The sequence below is a fragment of the Symsagittifera roscoffensis genome, chromosome 3, assembly GCF_963678635.1.
Source record: "Symsagittifera roscoffensis chromosome 3, txSymRosc1.1, whole genome shotgun sequence".
Taxonomy (NCBI): domain Eukaryota; kingdom Metazoa; phylum Xenacoelomorpha; order Acoela; family Convolutidae; genus Symsagittifera; species Symsagittifera roscoffensis.
This window is the reverse complement of record NC_087064.1, coordinates 70,708,140-70,727,562: the sequence shown is the minus strand read 5'-3', so window position 1 is coordinate 70,727,562 and position 19,423 is coordinate 70,708,140. Positions and strand designations below refer to the sequence as shown.

Genomic DNA, 19,423 nt, shown 5'->3' with positions numbered 1-19,423 from the left:
GTCGGAAGATGTAAATCAAATTTCCATAAGAAAATTTCTGAACTCGAATACTGAAAAGTTTACTTTCCATTCCCAATTCGTATATCTTGACAATGTGTCAGTAACAAAAGTTAGCAGTTCCCCTCGCTTCAAGAAACTGTTTCAAAAGTCTGGCCTAGCTGTACCAACTTATGATGATCTCAATCGGACACTTAATGCCAAATACTTCGAGCGCATAGATCTCATTAAGAAATTACTAGAGGGGAAAGAGAAGTTAGTCTTGGCTCTAGACAAATGGACGAACAATCATCACGAAAAATTTATTGGTGTCTATGTGTATAAAAAAGGCAAGAGCATTTTTCTTGGATTAATTAATTACGATTTTTCATGTGGCGCAAAGGAGATGAAAAAATATACAAAAGAACTCCTTGCCAAGTTTGGCATCGCAAAAGAAAGACTCGCATGTGTGATGTCCGACTGTGGTTCGGACATGGTCAAGTTTTGCCGTATAATGAAGCTGGCTCATGTGCCTTGCCTGGCACATGTAATCAATCTGATTGTAAAAAAGTTGATAAATGCCAGTTTGATTCATGATGATGCTATTGAAACCGACAATGAAGTTGCTATTCAAACGGATGAAGAGATAGTGATTCAGAATGAAGATAGCAACAACGAGAACGACACCGACGAGGCCGATGAAGACTTTGACACATTGAATACCCGTAGCATCGAACCGTTTGATTTTTCCAATTTTGTGAATGAAATACGACAAGCTGTAAAAGACATCCGCACACCCAACAATAATGCAACCTTCATGTTTATGCAAAAACAGTTCCAGAAATCAGAACTAGATGTTGTCCTTGACAACGAAACACGACGGAACTCCACTTATTTGATGCTAGAACGTTTTTTCAAACTTCGCGGGTCAGTGGAAAAGTTTTACCACGAACGACGTTTTGATTGGCAACATTTAGACTGTTTAGTTAAGGTGTTGAAACCATTTTACGAAGTAACACTAGAGCTGCAAAAGAAAGAAATACCGAAGGACTTTGACTTCTATCTCAAGACCGTCGAATATGTGCGAACATTTGTCGAACGTGAAAGTGGTTTGGAGATGGTCCGTGATGACATGTTACAACTACTTGACAAATGGTGTGGTTCCAAAAACGCAGTTGTCCAGGCGTTTAACAAACGCGGTAAATTATACAAGCGGTTGGCGAAAGAAATTGATGACAATATTGAAAACTTGCAACAGACCGAGCATACTTATGCAACGCCAACTTCTTTCAAAGACTTCATACAACTTGAAAGGGCAGTTGGACCAAAAGAGGAACAAATACGAAGAACATTGAGACAAATTCCCGCAACAAATTCTGACATTGAGAGAGCGTTCAGTTATGCAAAGTACTTGAAGAAGGATATTCAATCGCGACTTAAGACGGAGAATTTTACACGCAACGTGTTCTTGAAACTCACCGAGGAATGCGTTTAATACGTACTTGTACGTTCCCATTTCATAATAATACAGCTTTATATTTCCGTTGAACTTTTTTGTTTTCTATATACATTCCCATTTTAATACACATTTATTGCATAAATATTGTTTTTACAGCTATTTTTATTGTTCACTGTAAGAGAAAGTTACACTCTAAAAACGCATCAAATTTATTACGTCAACGTTCATACCATTTAATCTACCTGAAAATCGGGCATGTCGGGTATCGGGTCGGGTAATCGGGTTTTGAGATCTTTTTCGGGTTTCGGGCCGGGTTTCGGGTTTGAAATGAATGTCGGGTTCGGGTTCGGGTTTGAAGAAACCGTCGGGTTCGGGTTCGGGTTTTAGCTTATCGGGTAATCGGGTTTCGGGTTTGAAAAATGTCGGGTCCCGAAATGCCTGGTTATGATGGCGATACGATGGATGGAAGCTCATGTGAGAGAAAATAATAGACGGGAGGCACCGACGAGAGAACAATTGCTGAAATTAGATTGTCTAAAAGATTTAGATCTTTTTGAGACAATGTGCAAAGTTCTAAACATTCCGATGGAAGTGAAGAAGATATGGGCGAGAAAACGATTGATGCCATGGTTCAGAGCTAACATGACTGCATGGTTGTACGAGTATGCGAAAAAGCATATGTCGAAGCATGGCAGAGTATACAGTGAATATCAGCTGGACATTGGGGCAGGAGCTTTCAAGCGAGCTTTCGTGACCCATCGGAATGCAGTGACTACCGCTGTGAAGAGAATTTCCAGGACGAGTGAGCGTAGTGGAAATGAGAAGGCAGAGATGCTGAAAGAAGATCTGGAGAGAAACGTGACGTTGTGTCTCCACAACAGCTTCTGTAGAAACAGAGAATCCAACGTGGATCCCCTACCTTGCTGTAAACAGAGGGTAGAAGAGCAGAAGTGTTGGAGGACGGCTTCCAACAGCGTCAGGATAGCCAACGACGTGCTACAAGACACGGAAACCGAAAATGCGGAGTCACCATCACAGGAGGAGGAAATGGAACATTGACGAATGGTCGAGAAAACAAGAGGCAACAAGAAAGAAAATTAGAAGAATTTAGAAGTTTTAGAACTTCTAAACGACGAAAAAAAGCAGAGAACAAAGGAATGATGAAGAAAAGTCAAAACTCAGAATTGTTTTATGTGTGTGAAAAACTCAAGTGAGAAACCAAGCAACCAAGTTGTAATAGAAAACTGAAACATTTTGTTGAGTTTTTAAATTGTTGCATTTATAAATTTGCATTTTGATTTTAGCAGAAGTGGCTTTAGAGACACTTATTATTTATTTAGAAAGGCTTAAGGGAAGAGTATATTTAAATATTCCAGCCTGCATGATTGTTTTTAATCACTTAGGAAGACTGATCACTTTGTGGTGACATGAAAAACTTGAGTAACTTCTTGAGGAGGGAGGTTGTTGCATTGTTCTTTCTAACCACAAAGTTTCTTAGTTTTAATATTCAGGACAATAAACAAGCAAGATTTCCGAAGGGAAGGAGCATAGTAGGATAATTTTAGCTTGTTGGTTGGCAGGACTGTCCCGCAAGCCAACACATTTTAAATCTAAGAGAAAAAGTTTTAATCGGGACATTGACAATGGAAGTTAGAAAATATGTTTTATCTTAAGTCATATCCTTAATGTGCAGATTAATGAAAGAATTTGGAGGCTATAGTGATGTAGTATGATGCCATTTATATTCTGCAGTGAGTCGATGTGACGTGGATAAAAGTAATTTCGTGCATTTTGTAAATTCTGTTCGATGACACTGTAACCATTTTACGAACATTGCGCGATTCAATGAGGACATTGACCGGACTGTCCGGGGAGTATGTGACATTCGACCAGAATGGCCAAAATGCAATCTCTGCAGAATTCGGAATTTTAGCAGTAAGCCTTCCGGATTGGTGGTTTTTAAGAACTAAGGGCGTTATTGGAACGTTTAGCCAAACGGTGAGGGCTGGAATATTCTAGTATTTTAAAATTCAAAAATTCGAATGATGACGTCACATTTCTGAGAAATGCTGAAACGGCCATTTTAACAAGAAACGAGAGAAGAAAAACAACAACATTAGTTGCGCTGACGATAGCAACGACAATCGTGATAAGAAAAACAGCAGCAGATTGCAGAAAACGTTCCGAGTTGCAACTATTGTGCTGCTACAATAGTTGCGAGGCCGTTGCGAACAACGGTGAAGGGTAAGAAATCAGCCTTCCGGATTGGGAAGAAATCGAGATCAACGGGCTTGATTCACCGGATTCAAGAATCCGGAAGGGTCTCGGGACGGAAAACTTTTATTGACTCGTGTGAACTTTTAGCATCCTGTCATGTCCTGACTTGAATTTAATTGATATTTGGATTAGTTTTGACAAGGATGAGGTGCTAGGAGTTGGGGGAAAGGGTTGATCCATCTTCGAAGGAGATGATGATTTTTATCTACTGAACAAAAACAACAGTAATATAATAAGTAGTAACCCTGTTTTTAGGAGTGACCTCGTGGTCTGGGGATACTGAGACCCAGCCATGAGCTCACTATTTGCATGTAATTAAGTTAATTTGAGCGTTCTGGTCGAAGCCGGAGAACAGTAACGTTTTTGTCGACCCGATGTTAGAAAGACCACCGAAAAGTACTGGCTTGGTAGAGACGGTGAAAAGCATGCAAAGCTCTGTTTAGACGCTAGCCAGTCGTCTTAAGACTTAGTTTTGTTATCCGTCGATATGTATCTTCCGGGCGAATGTTACAAAAAGTAAATTTGACAATAAAATTAATAATACAAGAAGTATTAACATTAGTAAATATCAAATTGCTAATAAAAATGATAAAGGTAAAGTGCGCTGGAGAGGCATTTTAATTTCTCAATGAATATTTTTGACTGCGTTTTAGCTTGTTGGCTCTCGTTTTTTATTCTGTCCGCTTATTTACCGATTTTTTTTCTTGAAATGTCCGGAATTACTTTCGACATCGTTAAGACTGGCATCAATTTTGGAATGCCCAAAGTCAACCTCGCCAGAACCTTTGAAAAACTTAAATAAATTTAAACACGAATAGAATAAAAACTCGACTTGATTTTTTTTCGTTTTTCCACTCCCTTCAATTGTAAAATTGTTCAAATTTTTGTTTGCATACTTTTAAGCGTCATGTTGCTTGAATCTATAATTACGGTGTCTCAAGTGATTTGAAATTGAGTTTCGCCTTTGTGTCTGATAAAGCGTTTCAGTACAGATAAGTCGAAAGAACCTGTAATAATTCATCAAATTTTCAACGATAAACAGTTTTTATTTCGGCTCAACAGGGAATGACCCATAATTTGTTGCCGACTAGAATTTGATTACCAATGTTTATTAAGGCTGCCTTTGAACATCATTCGATAGAATCATGAAGTTTTTGAATTTTTATTTTTTCGACTGTTTTCAAGCCAAATTTTCTTCGCTTCTGAAATTTTTTGGCCTCTGTCTTTTTTCCATTTAATATCTTGTACCGCAAAGTTTATTTTTGTATTGTAGTGTTGCGAAGTTCTGCTTCGCCTCTGTGTTTGCGCTCTTTTCTGTCTCACTAAAGTATTTAATAAGCCGTTTTTTTGAGCCTCGAGTAAAGATATAGTTGCAACCTCGTTGGCGCTTGACGACATTGTATTTGTTTATTTCGGTTTATCGTAGTTTCGTCTCGTCTCTAGATACAGGACATGGTCTTGCTGGACAAGAGCAGCCTTGATTGAGCAAAACTAAGATTGAATTGAAATAGGGAGAACAAACTCCCATTGGTACCGACCCCAAGTTCTTTCGCACAAGCGAGGTAGTGAGCATAGTGTATTCCGAAGTCCAATTTTTTAACCCGAGTCGCAAATACATAGGCTTATTTATTTGGTGGCCTTTTGCAGCAATAGCATTATATCTGGTTTACCTTTGCTTGCTGCATTGTAAGATATCTTTGTAGCTTGTGGGGACCGACTTTTTACCAGAAAAGTTTTAACATGGACCTTTTTTTATCAGACTCGGTGAACAAATTTGATTGACAATCTGTCAAGCAAATTTGTTCATCGAGTTTGATGAAAAAGGTACATGTTAAAACTTTTCTGGTAAAAAGTCGGTCCCTACAAGCTACAAAGATATCTCACATTGTAATGTCTGGTTAATGTAGTCTGGTTAAAACAATAATTTAGCAGTTTCTCTGCGAAGTTTTGTTTGTTCCAACCGCTTTCTTTGCGAATCTTCCACTGATTCAAACTTATCTTAATTGAATTATTGGATTGTAGCCTGGTAAAAGGTCGGTCTGGTAAACGGCCCGTCTGGTAAAAGACAGCCCCGCATCTTGTTTATTGAGGGCTAGTGTTTCACAATTTAAAAGCGATGTGGTGCAGATGCTAGGACGTGTGACTCCTATTAGATCGGGGTGAGATTCCGGTACATATCAGATTTTTCATTGGTTTCACATTTCATTTCTTTTTTATTTGACTTTTTGTCCCTTTTCGAGCTATTTTTTGCCGTTTTCTCACTGTTGTTTCTGTTTTTATTTGCTTCGCCTCTGTGTTGTTTTTGTTGATTCCAAGTTTCACAAACTCGGAAACTTTGGCTGGACGATATGATGATTTTAGGGCGTTTTATCTACTTCCGAAAGAGTAGAAAACTGAGGGGTGAAAACTCTTGGACAATCGTCCCAAAGCCTATGCTACTACTACCAGCAGTAGCTTTTTTGCCGTTTTTTGCGTCTTCTTATTATTTTTTTATTGACGAAAAACTTGAAAATATTTATAGTCAGACCGATCGTTAGATAGTATTTATTTTTCCCGTAGCAATTTGTGTTGCAAGGTCATCTCTTTTCTGCAAGTTTTGATAAAATTATTTCGCTGGCTTTTCAAAAGGAATATCAGCATCCAGTTTTGTCAAAAACTTTATTTTTCAGGAATGACGTTCAATGTTGAGCCGCGTTATACCAACATTAGGTTTGTACTTCAAAACTCCTCAATTAATATTTCAACTTCAAACGGCTGGTTGCATGTTTTTATTTACTGTTTTAGACAAATTGGAGACGGTGCTTATGGAGTTGTATGTTCGGCTTTAGACACGGATTTCAATCATCCAGTTGCCATCAAAAAAGTTGCGCCTTTCGAGCATGCGACTTTCCTGCAGAGGACGCTTCGAGAAATTCTAATACTGACTAGATTCAGCCATGAAAATATTATCCGAATCTGCAATATTTTTTGCCATCCATCTTTAATAGGTCTGTTCAATATTTCATTATAAAGATTTTTATCAAAAATTACTGAATATTTTTTTTCAGGGTTGGGAAGTTATTCAACATCAAATTTAACTTACTAAGTTATTTATAATTTCTAATAGCGGCGTTAGCTATTTCTTAGAAATGTGGGCGTTTCTTAGAAAAACACTCAGCATATAACTGTTTTTCAGATTGAATATCCTTCCGATTTTTCAGCTCGGGATTTTTGGTTTATTTTCGGAACTCTTCGAGGTGATGTGTTCACGTATGGGCCCATCTTGGTGTCGAGAAATAAATAACATGTTTTTTTTTCAATAGTTAAATGTTTGTTTGTTATTTTTGAAAATAACATACAAATGGCCAACCCATTTTTTGTTTAGATGCAAAAGAAATTTATATTGTACAAGGTTTAATGGACACAGATCTTCACAAATTATTGAAGCAACAGAGTTTATCAAACGAGCACATTTGTTACTTCATTTATCAAACTTTGCGTGGCCTAAAATACATCCACTCTGCCAACGTCATTCACAGAGACTTGAAGCCCTCGAACTTGTTGATCAACACAAATTGCGATCTCAAAGTACGTATATTTAATTTGCGTTAACATTTTTTTTTCGGATACTAGACTTTTTTTCCTATAAAAACTTAGAGCACGTGTTTTAGGTAATTTGATATTAACTTTCTCGTTCTACTGGCTACCCCATATGATCATTATACTGGCGACCAGCAAGCGTTATCAAAGCGGAATGTAGACTTCTTTTCGGGTTAACAACTAGTTTAACAAAATCATTTGAATCACTTGACATGCTCTTCTATGGATATGATCTTCAGCTGACATGCTCAATTTCATGAAAATTCAAATTTAACTACTGAATGGGTCTATGTCCTACAGGGTAGTTTCAGTGGGGACTTGAAACTTTAAGTTTTTTAGATGATCAGTTTTTTCGGCTCAACTGGTGTCTGCTCAAAAGATCGTCGGCCTTGTTTCCGCTTCGTAAGTTTTGAGCAGTTGCACATTTGAATTTCAAACATCTTGCTTGGCTTGTTTGTCTAGTATTCCTGTATGAAAAAAAACAGGTATTATGAAAATGAATGGATTGTTTTATTGAGATGAATGAACGCAGTGAAGGCTCTGAAAAAGTTCATGCTGATTTTTTTTTTGTTTTTTTTTTAGGAAAAGTCTTACAATGCACTAATAACTCCAGATGTGCATTCATACATATTGATGCACTTATGAATGCAGTTATGTATAGATGCAATTTTTACGTTTAATTAAAATTCATCTGCTGAAAGTGACGTAAACATCACTCTCCAAATACCAACGTAGAAAAAGCGCAAAAAAACGTGAACGATTTTAAGTTTCGAAAGTGGAATTTTCTTTTTAAATTTCCAGCGGAATAAAAATTTTAACTGCATCCAGTTTTCTCAAGTTGGGTTAATGTTATCAAAAAAGCGCCACTCATAAATTGTTCTAGACTTTCAAAGAGCTTAAAGGGCGTCTATTTTTCTCGTTGAAAATCGGAAGTTGAGATTTGCAACAAAGTCACTGTTTTTTTTATGTTTACTTGCGTTCATTACTCCTTTCCTATCTTCGATAGGCTATGTTTTTTGAGACGCTTTGGAAAACTTTATCTTTTTTTGCAAAAAGTTTAGGTTTTTCTCAAAAACCTGTCTACCGATCAAAAAAGGGGTATCCAGAGAAAGACCGCACGCATTCATGTAGGCCTGCATACTCCCCTGGTCTCTTTTTGCTTTCTTTTTTTTTGGTCTACAGCTGTCGAAAAAATATGTGGAGGAATATTTGACCGACATTTTTAAAATCATTTTCTCAAGACCAACCTAGCAAATCTAAGGTTTTGATTTCAGTATATAGAGCGGATTTGAAAAGCTCTCCTCCATAAGCGGTCAAGCCCAAAGTTTGCATATTTAATTATCTCCCGCGGAATAGCGAGTTTTTCCAAACTCGAGGTTGTGGGTTCAATGGAGATAACGGGTGGTGAGATGCTTCCCTGCATTAGGGGTAACTCCCAACTTTTTTTACACAAAAAGTTATCGTCCTCGGAAAAGTTAATTTTTTAGGGTTTTTTCTATATTTTTTGACTTGTACTGAAAAATACTCTCTCATATCTGAGATTTGGGGTTCAATCGAAAGAACAGGCTATGAGAAGCTTCTTTGCAAACGCAATTACGCCAGTACTTTTTCTGCCACAAAAAGTTATAGCCCTAGGAAAAGTCCTAATTTTGATTGTTTGAGTTTTCTCGAGAACTACCTAGCCAAACCTAGGTTTTTGGTTCCCACTGAATTACCAGATTGGTCGAATTTTTTCTGCATAAGCGGCTACGTCCGATTTTCTTCAAAAAAAGCTATGATACGCGTAAATGTCAACTTTCTGATTTGTTGACCGTTTTTTGGTCTTTGCTCAATTTATTCAAAATGTGTCGCAATTAATCTAAGATTTTTGATCATTTCAGAAGCGATATTATCAATTTCTCCTCTTATTGTTGTACATGTTTTTATTAAGAGCCAATGAACTTAGGTCGCGATTATATATTGGTCGCGATGATTTCTTAAATTTTTTTAAAGAAAAGTCTTAAAATTTGTTCTGTTTAATTTTTTCACGATTTGACTTTGATTCTTTTAAGTTCTTTTTTTATCTTCGTTGAAAAGGAGGCAAGTTGCAAAGGTTACGAAAAACGTGATCGAATTCTAGTTATGAAAGTGGAGTGAAATTTTCAGAGATAAAAAAATTACCTATCAATCCATTTTTTTTTAAATTCGGTAAATTTCAACAAAAAAAGTGTCAATCATTCAATTGTTCTTGAAATTTAAAGGGATTTAGGGTCACCTTTTTTTGAAATTTGAAAACAGCGATTTTTTTCGAACAAAAGTAACTATTGTTTTTCTGTTTACTTGCACTCATTGGCACTTTTCCAACTGTATGTTGGCTATGTTCTGAATTTTACAGTGCTGTTTAAAGTTTTCTAAACAAAAATAGCGAAATTGGAAATTTATTTTGCGTTTTTTTCAAATTGAGTTGACATTTAACCAAACATTATTATAGAATTAGTATGGTATAATTTATTTTACCATTCGTACTTAATTTTGTTCTGAATCTATCACCCAAAAAATAGAATTTTTTATCTCCGTATAGACAGTAAAAGTTACGCTAACACTACTAGGTCAATGGCTGAGAAAGTTATGAAAAGTTTGTCCTAAAGAAAGTCGTAGATTTTTTCACGGTCGAAATTGATTTTAAGCGGTTGCACTTCTGATTTCTTTTCAAGTTTTGTTCGTTTCCCACAGGAAAATAACTCTACATAGTGATCTATTTTTCTCAAATTGAGTTAATTTTATTAAAAAGAGTCAATCGTAAATTGTTCTCGAAATTCAATTAGCTTTAGGGGCATATGTTTTTTTCTTTGCAATTCCAGCGTTGAAACGTTTCAAAAAAACAAGGCTGTATTCTTTCTGTTTCCTTGCGCTCATGGACTTTCTAACTTTCTGTTGGCTATGTTTAAGAGTAATGAACGTATTGAGTACTCTTATGTAGGTCTTGATGAGTTTTTGTGTTTTTTTCAGGAAAAAATCTTAATATTTGTTCGCTCTCAATTTACATTTTTCGCTATTTGATTTTGATTTTTTTTTTCAGTTCACTTCGTTTCTTTTGTTAAAAGGAACCAAACTCCGCTATCAGTCAGCAAAAATGTAAAGGTCACGAAAAACATGATCGACTTCTAATTTCGAAAGTGGAAATTAATTACCAGATTCCCCAGCGAAATCAAAGTCTTGCCTATTCATCCAGTTCTCAAATTGGCTTTATTTTATCAAAAAGTGTTAATCTAATTTACTCTACAAATTCAAAAGCTTTAAGGCCGTCTAGTTTTTCTTTAGAGTTCGAAAGTTTAAGTTTTTACAAAAAAAATTAAATTATTTTTCTTCGTTCATTTGCATGTTTCAAACTGTCAGTAAGCTATATTTTCAAAGTCAGCTTTTTATGCAGCTCATTTTTTTAAAATTTTTATAAAAAAATATATTTGTTGAAAACAAAGAAGGTTTTCTTACTAAGATATCAGTGTAAAAATACCACTTATGTAAATTACCAGTTTTTGATATAAAAACATTTGTTGAACGTTGTGCTCAATTTTTTTTGGAGGTTATAGCGTTTTTGGAGTACTTGAGAGGCTCATTTTGTTATTTATTTCGCAACAACAGACCCGATAGTTTAAGCGTAATTCTTGATAATTCAAATGAAACCAAACCTGACCTGCTTTTGAGGTATAATTTCGGGTCCAAATTTCGCAGAATTTTGCGTCTCCGGCACCTTTAGTCTGGAGGTAACAAAAACGCCTGCGGCGCCAAAGGTTCTGGGTTTGAAACTGACCGGACCTGTTTTTTCTGTTCAAACTGGAAATGGTCCGTTTCAAAAAAAATTGGCGCCTGATGATTGTCTGCTGATGTTTAGTCGGCTTAGTTGCCATATTGTATATTTTTTAAAAAAGTTTTTTGACCTTATACTTGCTTTTAGTGTTCTGATTTCACTCTGTGCTGTTTGTATTTTTACGGAAATTGACCTCGTATATATACATATATTTTTTTTTGTTTAAAAATTTTATTTAGCCGATATGATTTCGGCTTCTTTTTTATTGGCTTATTGACCTAGTTTTGAGTAGTTTCAACGGAAACACATTTTTAATGCTCATCTCTTGATTGCACAAAATTATAGTTCAAGTTCTCAATGCCAATAATTTTTTCCGATTTTTTTTTCTTCCTTTTTTCGGCTTGATAGGTTTCGGCCTATATTATATCGATTTATTGGCGTCATATTGCATCTTTCGACGAACTTAAAAAGTTTTGTGTGTGCGTATCTGTGTTTTAAGGCTGAGGGCGACTTTCTAATTTTTTATTAGTCTTAAGTTTTTATAATTTTTTTCGGCTGTTTTTTTTCCATTTTTTTGGGCTTAATAGGTTTCGGCTTATATTATATCGGCTTAGTGTGCTCATAATGTTCCATTTGACGAGCAAATGAAGTGTTTTGAGGGTGGGGTGGTCTTATCAAGTTTTCAGAAGTTTGAATTCTTGTTGGTTTTTTTCGACTTCTGACAAGGTTTCTGACGACGTATTTTCGGCTTTTTTACCGCTGGGTACATTATCTTCCGATGCTCATTACACATTTTTTTGTTTTGGCATGTTGTTTTAAAACTAGCTTTGTTCATTTAATAGATCTAGTTTTTTTCGATCTGTTTCATTTTTTAACGACTTTTCTCTTTTATATCGCTAGTGGTGCGAAGCTCATCTTCGCCTCTGTTCATATAGTACGTTATGATTTTGTTTTAGTTTTTTTTTCAGGAAAATTTTTATTTTGTTCAGGCTCAATTTTTTTTTCGCGGTTTGACTTTGATTTCTTTTTAAGTTCAGTTCATTTTCTTTGTTTAAGAGTAATGAACGTAGTGAAGACTCTTAAATAGGTCCTGCTGATTGTTTTTTGTATTTGTTTTTTTTTTTTCAGGAGAAAGTCTTAAAATTTGTTCACACTCAATTTTGATTTTGCGCGGTTTGTCTCGTGTTTTTTTTTAGATTCAGTGCATTTCTGTTGTTAAAAGGAAGGCAAACTCTACTAATGAACAGCAAAATTGTGAAGGCCACGAAAAACCTGATCGACTTCTAATTTTGAAAAAGAAATTTAATTATCAGATTTCCCAGCGGAATACAAGTTTTACATATTGATCCAGTTTTCTCAAATTGGGTTAGTTTTAACAAAAAGTGTCCATCATAAATTGTTCTACAAATTCAAAGAGCTTTAAGTCCATCTAATTTACACGAAATTCAAAAGTTGAAGAATTTTGAAAAAATAAATCGTTTTTTTTTTTCAGTTCCCTTGCGTTCATTACTCTTTTCCAACTGTCATTTGGCTATGTTAAAAGGAACGCAAACTCTACTATCGAACAGCGAAAGTGTAAAGGCCATGAAAAACGTGATCGACTTCTAGTGTCTAAAGTAGTTTTTAATTTTCAGATTTTCCAGTGAAATAACACATTTATTTAGCAATCCATTTTTCTCAAATTGTATTAATTTTTATCAAGAAGTGTCAATCATAAATTGTTCTAGAAATTTAAAAGGTTTTGAAGGACACTTTTTTGAGCTGCGAAAGTGGAGATTTTTTTAAAAAACAAGTTCAACTTTTTTCTGTTTCCTCGCGTTCATTGACTCTTTTTCAACTGTCTGTTGGCTATGTTTGCTTTGGCGGCTTATTGAACACACATTAAAATATCAATAAATTTATTCGAAATCACGTCAATTTAAGGAATGATTAGTAAAGAAAATTTTCTATAGATCTGTGATTTTGGATTGGCGAGGGTAGCTGACCCGAGACGAGACAATGCTGGATTCTTGACCGAGTACGTTGCAACGAGGTGGTACAGGGCGCCAGAAATCATGCTCAACTCAAAATGTTAGTAGTACGTTGAGCTTAAGAACCCAGAATTACGCAACAATGTTTTTATTCGTGAACAAAATTAAACTAATTAATGCTTAACGTTGCAAAGTGATCGGTTATGCTGGTTGAAACGAAATGGTGATTGGAATTATTTGGCAATTTGATTGGCAGGTTACAACAAATCGATAGACTTGTGGTCTGTGGGGTGTATTTTTGCCGAGATGTTCACCAAGCGAGCCTTGTTTCCCGGCAAGAACTATCTGGAACAGCTTACTCTGATTTTGAATGTACTCGGCATGCCCGCAGAACAGGAGCTGAGCTTCATCCGGAATGAGAAGGCGCGAAATTATGTGAAATCGGTGAAGGCTAGTAGAAAGGTTCCCTGGACGACTGTGTTCAACTCTGTCACACCTACTCCAAACACCGATGCCTTAGGTATGTCTTGCAAAACATCTTTAAACAAAGCAAATTATTATTCCTTAAACAAAGAATTAATTAAATTCTTTCTGAAAGAATTTTTTGGAGACAAAATTCTTTAGACCTCTTCTAATAAAATGGAAATTTCATTTTTCTTCGATTTTTGACCACAATTCAATTAGTTCAACTTTTATGTAATGGGTAAAATTATATATACATTGTTTTACCAACAGCAACATACATGTTGCTCAAATACATACATACTTAATTTTAATTATCAGTCTGCAACTAGACGTAAAATTCGACCGAAGATAAAAACAGTAATCACATTTTTGAGCAGTCTGTCAGCTTCAAAGTTTTCACACTTTGTGCAGTTTTTGCACTTCATTTTGTACTATTTTTACAAAAGAAAACGTTTGGAGGTCAGAAGTATTCAACGATAATTTCAATTTTGATGCATATTCCGAATGGTTTTGCTTTAGTTCATGTTTTGAAGTTTTTTATGAATGTGTAGTGTAGCGTCTTCTTGTCTATGCAAAAACAGGTTGCATAAAGACACCTCGTATGAGGATGAGAGATGAAACATATTAAAGCTCTGTCAATTGTGATTTGAAATACAATGCAAAATGCTGTTCCCGTGTCGAGGAAAAACAAGCAGCATTTTTTGCTTTTAAACTATTTCGTACGAAGAGTGAAGAAACGTCTAGTTGATAAATTGGGATTCTTTATGGTCCCAATCAAGTTAAGGCACTTAAATTTGTATTCTTTGATCTATTAAGAGTTGTGAATGTGTGAGTACTCAGGTCTTGGTGATTCTTTTTTCAGGGAAAAGTCTCAAAAATTGTTCACGCTCAATTTTGATTTTCGCGATTTGACTTATTCCTTTTTAAGTTCAGTACATTTCCATTGTTAAAAGGAAGGCAAACTCCACTATTGAATAGCAAAAGTGGAAAGTTCACAAAAAAAGTTATCGACTTCCAATTTCGAGCATGGAAAATAATTATCAGATTTCCTAGCGAAATAAAAGTTTTACCTATTGAACTAGTCGAATTGGGTTAGTTATAACTAAGAGTGTCATCATAAATTGTTCTACAAATTCAAAGAGCTTTAAGGTCATCTATTTTTTCTTCGAAGTTCAACAGTTGGCTATGTTTTAAACGCATCTACCGCTACCTCCCCTTGTTTCAGCTATACCATGTCTCACGTTTAAGCTTTCTGAAACTAAATGTACTTTGAACATGTAAGCTAAATCGTATATTGCAATGATAGAGCAATATACGATTTAGCTTCGAATATAAATAAAAGTTTTGATTTTCCTTTTTACGAGTGTTCATTGGTAAGGCCCGAATGTAAGGATATATCCATACCAGTAGAGGATAGGGATATAAGAGACAGGGGAGGGCAAGGCAGGTGAGAGCAGGGCAAGGACGGGCAGATCAAGGTAGTATAAGAGAGAGTTCCATCTGGCTATCTAAATGGCTAAACCCGTACATCAGTTTAGCCATCCATTCAGACATTCATCTAAACATTCATTCATTCATCTAGCCATTCGTCCATCCAGCGCTTTGTTCATCTAGCTCTCTCTATCTAACTACCCATCCATCCACCCTTGTATCCATAAATACATCCATTCATCCAACACTATATCCGTCCATCCATCAAGCTTTTCTTCCGTTCAATCAGCCATCCCTTCATCCTTTCTGTCAGCCCACCTTCCATCCATTCAGCCATACATCCACTCTGCCATCTAGCGCTCCATTCGGCCATTCATTGGTCCAGCCATCGATCCAGTCAGCTATCATGCCAACCCAAAATGCCTCCACCCATTCATTCATACAGCCGTTCATTCAAACAACCATTCGTCCATCCAGTTCACCAATTCATCCATCCAGCGATCAATCGGTCCACCCCTCCGGTCATTTATCTCTATCGATCTATTCGCCCAGCCATCAATCCAGCCAGCCAATCATCCATCTAGCCATCTGAATTTCAACCAACCCCTCTATAACTTAAGTCCACGAATTCGTTCTTTTTATTAGGTAAAGTTTATTAATGTCAGAACATTCTGAGCTATATGCACTTTTCTAAAAAAAAAATCGTTTCAATAAAAATTTCCCCCAAGCTTCACGCGTTTTTTTTTCTAAAATTCTAACTCTTGCGATAAGCTCAGAAATTGAAACCATTTTTCTCAATTAGAACTCCATTAGTTTCTTCAGCAACCTAAACTCTTGTTTTCCACGCAAAATCAGCTTCCACAAGTAATCATCTTTGTATTCAGGTGTTCAGTTTTTTTCTTTGTTTTTGTTTTCCACGCAAAATCAGGTACCACAAATAATCTAAGATGAGTGGTGAATCATATTAAAGCTCTTTAAGTTGTGATTCGAACGAAGTTTAAAAAATTTTCGAAAAATTCTCCCAGTGTCGAGAAAAAATGGTTCAAAAATTTCTGATTTTTTCAGTTTTTTATCTCAAAACTTGGCTTAAATATCAAGAAAACTAGTTTTGGAAGTTTCTTTCAGCACTCATTTGACAAACAAGATTTACAAATAAAATTAAAACTAATTGTACAAAAAAAAATAAGACAATTTTTAATTTTTTTTATATATATTTTTTTGGTATTCATTCTTTGAAAACAATTTCTGTCGATTATGCTTAATTCACTAATACTCTACGCGATCTTATAGTTCTCGAATCATGCCACCCACTAAAAATGACACTAATGTAAAGAAAATTAATAATGTTTTTTCAATTTTTTTAATGAATATGGTCGGAACATTCTGTGCACAGCAACCAGCTATCCTTGTTTTTGGAAAATTGTAAAATTGTATACTTTTTTTTTTTTCGTTGAAACTTCGTTCTGTCTTAGTGATATTTTTGCTGTTGAAACAATTAAAAAACAGTAGGTTTTGGATTTTTTCATTATTATTTGCTTCTTAATTGCATGAACCTTTGTTTGTTCTTTTTTCGTTGAAGTGTCGTTCTGTCTTAGTTTCTTTCGGCTCCTGTAAAATGAAATTTTTTCTGTTGAAACAATTAGAAAACAGTAAATTATCGATTTTTTTATCATTATTTGCTTTCTTAATTGCATGAAATTTTTAAACGACTTTGATTTCTTTTTAAGAGCACTTCAAATTCATTCGCTAAAAGAAAGCAAAAGTGGAAATTATGCGACAAAAACGTGAATGGCTTCTTGTTTCGAAATTGAATTTTCATTTTTTCAGCGGAATAAAAATTTAACTATTAACCCAGTTTTCTCAAATTGAATAAGTTTTATCAAAAAATAATCAATCATACATTTTTTCTAACATCTAAGTTTTACGGCCATTAATTTTTTCTTTGAAACTGGAAATTGACCTTTAAGCGTTAAAGATTTTTTGCGTTCATTGGCATTTTTCAACTGTCTATTGGCTATCTTTTCTTCTTGAACGATTTTAATATTTTAACTTGAATATCTCCTGGATTTTGAATTTCTTGCAAAGCTGGGCTCATTTACTCTGTAGTAAACATGTTGGCTTGAAAGGCAATCTTGATCTTAACTGGTCATATGAATTGATGATTGTTGTTTTTGTTGTTCTGTGCAGACCTGGTGGAACTACTGCTGAAGTTCAACCCTGACAATCGGGTGGACGTGGAGCAGGCACTCCAGCACCCATTCGTCAGCCAGTATCACGACCCGAACGACGAGCCAGTTGCCACAGAACCTTTCTCCTTCTCACATCTACAACGTAAATACTTAAATACCAAATATCTTACCTAAAATCAGGGTTTAACCCTACAAATTTTTTAAAGGCGTCAATATATACTATTTTTGAAGGGGAGAGCGCGCCGAAAAAACTTGATTTTTTGGTCAAAATTTTCAAAAAAATGTCTGCTGTGGTTCAAAATTTGTCTGCTGCGGTCAAAATAGGGTCTTTATAGTGTTCTGGGAGTGTTCGGAAATCAATTTGGTCGGCTTAAAAAAAGAAAAGGTCAACAAAATTTACCAAACGCTTTTAAAACTCCGCCCCCCCCCCCCCCCCCCTCGAGAATATCCTAGATCCGCCACTGCCTTAAATACCAAGCTCTGATAGAACTTGATTGTCAAAATTTGGTTTTTGTCTTGATTCATATTTTGGTTTGTTAGCCGTGAGAAGATGAATCAAAAGTTAATGCTGAGTCATTAACACCGTTATTGAAACCAGTATCTAACTTTTTTTATTATAATTCGGCGAAGCATTTCACTGTGTGTTTGATGGTGTGAGCTCTTTTTTTAAAAGCTTTGAACTTTTTGCGTGATTGTGAAAGCAAAACATTTGTTTAGGCATCATTGACTAGGTCTATCTGGCCTTTTCATGTCCTTGCATACCAGAATTATGTATATTGACTATTGTCAATTGAATAGTTTCTTATATGAAAACAATTTATTATTATTAATTTATTAGTTTGTGTGAGTGGCTATTTTAGGAGTGGACGAGACAGATGACAGAGGAGTGTTGCGCAATGTGCTGAACGAGGCCCTGTCCACGTTCGAGGAGAGACCCCCAGTGCTACCGGAGGACTTCGACGTCGACAACATCAACTCGGCAGCCCCTCCTCCCACTAATCCCCCGCCAAATGTACATGGGATGGAGGCATAACACTACCCCCGCAACAGCAGCTATATCTCGACTCATCGTTATTAATGAAGCACAACGACCACAGGATATTACAACACTAATGACAGCGTCTAAAATTGATAACAGCTCCTGGACAAAAAAAACAACTGGATCGGAAAGGGAAGCTGTGTAGCTATTCACAAAACTACCTTTAAAATAAACTCTATAAAAACTGAAAAAAAACTAACATTTTTTGGTAGTTATAGTGGAAAAATTGTGATTTGGAGGTGGAATGGAACTAAAAATTGACTGATTGTAAACCGAGGTTGTGTGTTAACAAATGATGGTGAAATGTTATTAAGAGTCAATGAACAGTGTGACTCTTAAGAGTCAAGGAACGAAGACTCTTATATAGGTCATGATGATGTTTTTTTTTAATCTAGGAAAAAGTTAATTTCTTTAAGTTATTTTTCCGCGTTTGACATTTTTTGACATTCAATTTCTTTCTAAGTGCAGTTCATTTCCTTTGTTGAAAGGAAATCAAAATCCACTATCAAACACAAGAGTTTAATTTATTTGAAAAAAAAGTGTGAATCGTAAATTGTTCTTAAAATCCAAAAAGCTTCAAGAGCATTCGTTTTTTATATTTGAAAAATCGGCAGTTGAAGTTTTTATTTGGTTTCCTTGCGTTCATTGACTCTTTTCCAACTGACCGTTGGCTATGTTTACCGACCGAGATGATTTTACAACTGTTATCTGTCCAGCTAAAACTCATTTTATCTGGAATCATCCTTTAAAATTCGGCCTATTAAATATCTTCCCTCAATTATCTACCGTGTGTAAGCACCTCAAGGCCGACAAATAACTGTATAGAAAAATGTCAATTTTAGCAGACCTAATTTTTCGTTAACGAAACTGTAATTAGCAATGGTGATAATTTTCTCATTTTAAAGCCAAATATTGTTCTATTTTGCTTTTCTTTATCTGTATCTATCTTACATATTGATAATATTTTTGATATGTTGCTAGTGAACTTATAACTATACCTCGATACCTTAATTTGTTTTACTTTTTAAAGACAAAAATGACATTTGGGTTCGAATTCTGAGAATAGATTTAATTCGTTAATTTAAAACTGTTTTCAAAAGCAATATACAGGCATCAGAATCGTTTGAACAGGTTTTCATCTCTTTTGTTGTCTGCGTCAAATTTGTTATGCTTGAATTGAATCGGGGAAAATTGGTTACTCTCCCCTAAGCAAAAAGCAAAGATAATCAGAAAATATCGAATACGTGGGTG

General features: G+C 35.4%; 1 protein-coding gene across 1 annotated transcript; it reads left to right on the top strand.

Moving 5' to 3' along the window:
* The first annotated feature begins 6,376 nt into the window (after positions 1 to 6,376).
* LOC134841316 (mitogen-activated protein kinase 1-like) lies at positions 6,377 to 18,554 on the top strand. The gene is made up of 7 exons (XM_063857216.1): positions 6,377 to 6,421; positions 6,497 to 6,699; positions 7,077 to 7,279; positions 13,031 to 13,148; positions 13,305 to 13,568; positions 17,132 to 17,275; positions 17,994 to 18,554. The coding sequence occupies exons 1-7, from the start codon at positions 6,384 to 6,386 to the stop codon at positions 18,164 to 18,166; spliced, it is 1,143 nt and encodes a 380-aa protein (XP_063713286.1). The 5' UTR covers positions 6,377 to 6,383; the 3' UTR covers positions 18,167 to 18,554.
* Positions 18,555 to 19,423: the final 869 nt, after the last annotated feature.

What these genes read in the sequence shown, in the direction of transcription:
- LOC134841316 (XM_063857216.1), top strand. Translation starts at nt 6,384, where the DNA reads ATGACGTTCAATGTTGAGCCGCGTTATACCAACATTAG. An exon ending in TTGCCATCCATCTTTAATAG is followed by an intron (nt 6,700 to 7,076) that starts GTCTGTTCAATA and finishes TTTTTTGTTTAG; the next exon opens with ATGCAAAAGAAATTTATATT. An exon ending in CTCCTTCTCACATCTACAAC is followed by an intron (nt 17,276 to 17,993) that starts GTAAATACTTAA and finishes TGGCTATTTTAG; the next exon opens with GAGTGGACGAGACAGATGAC.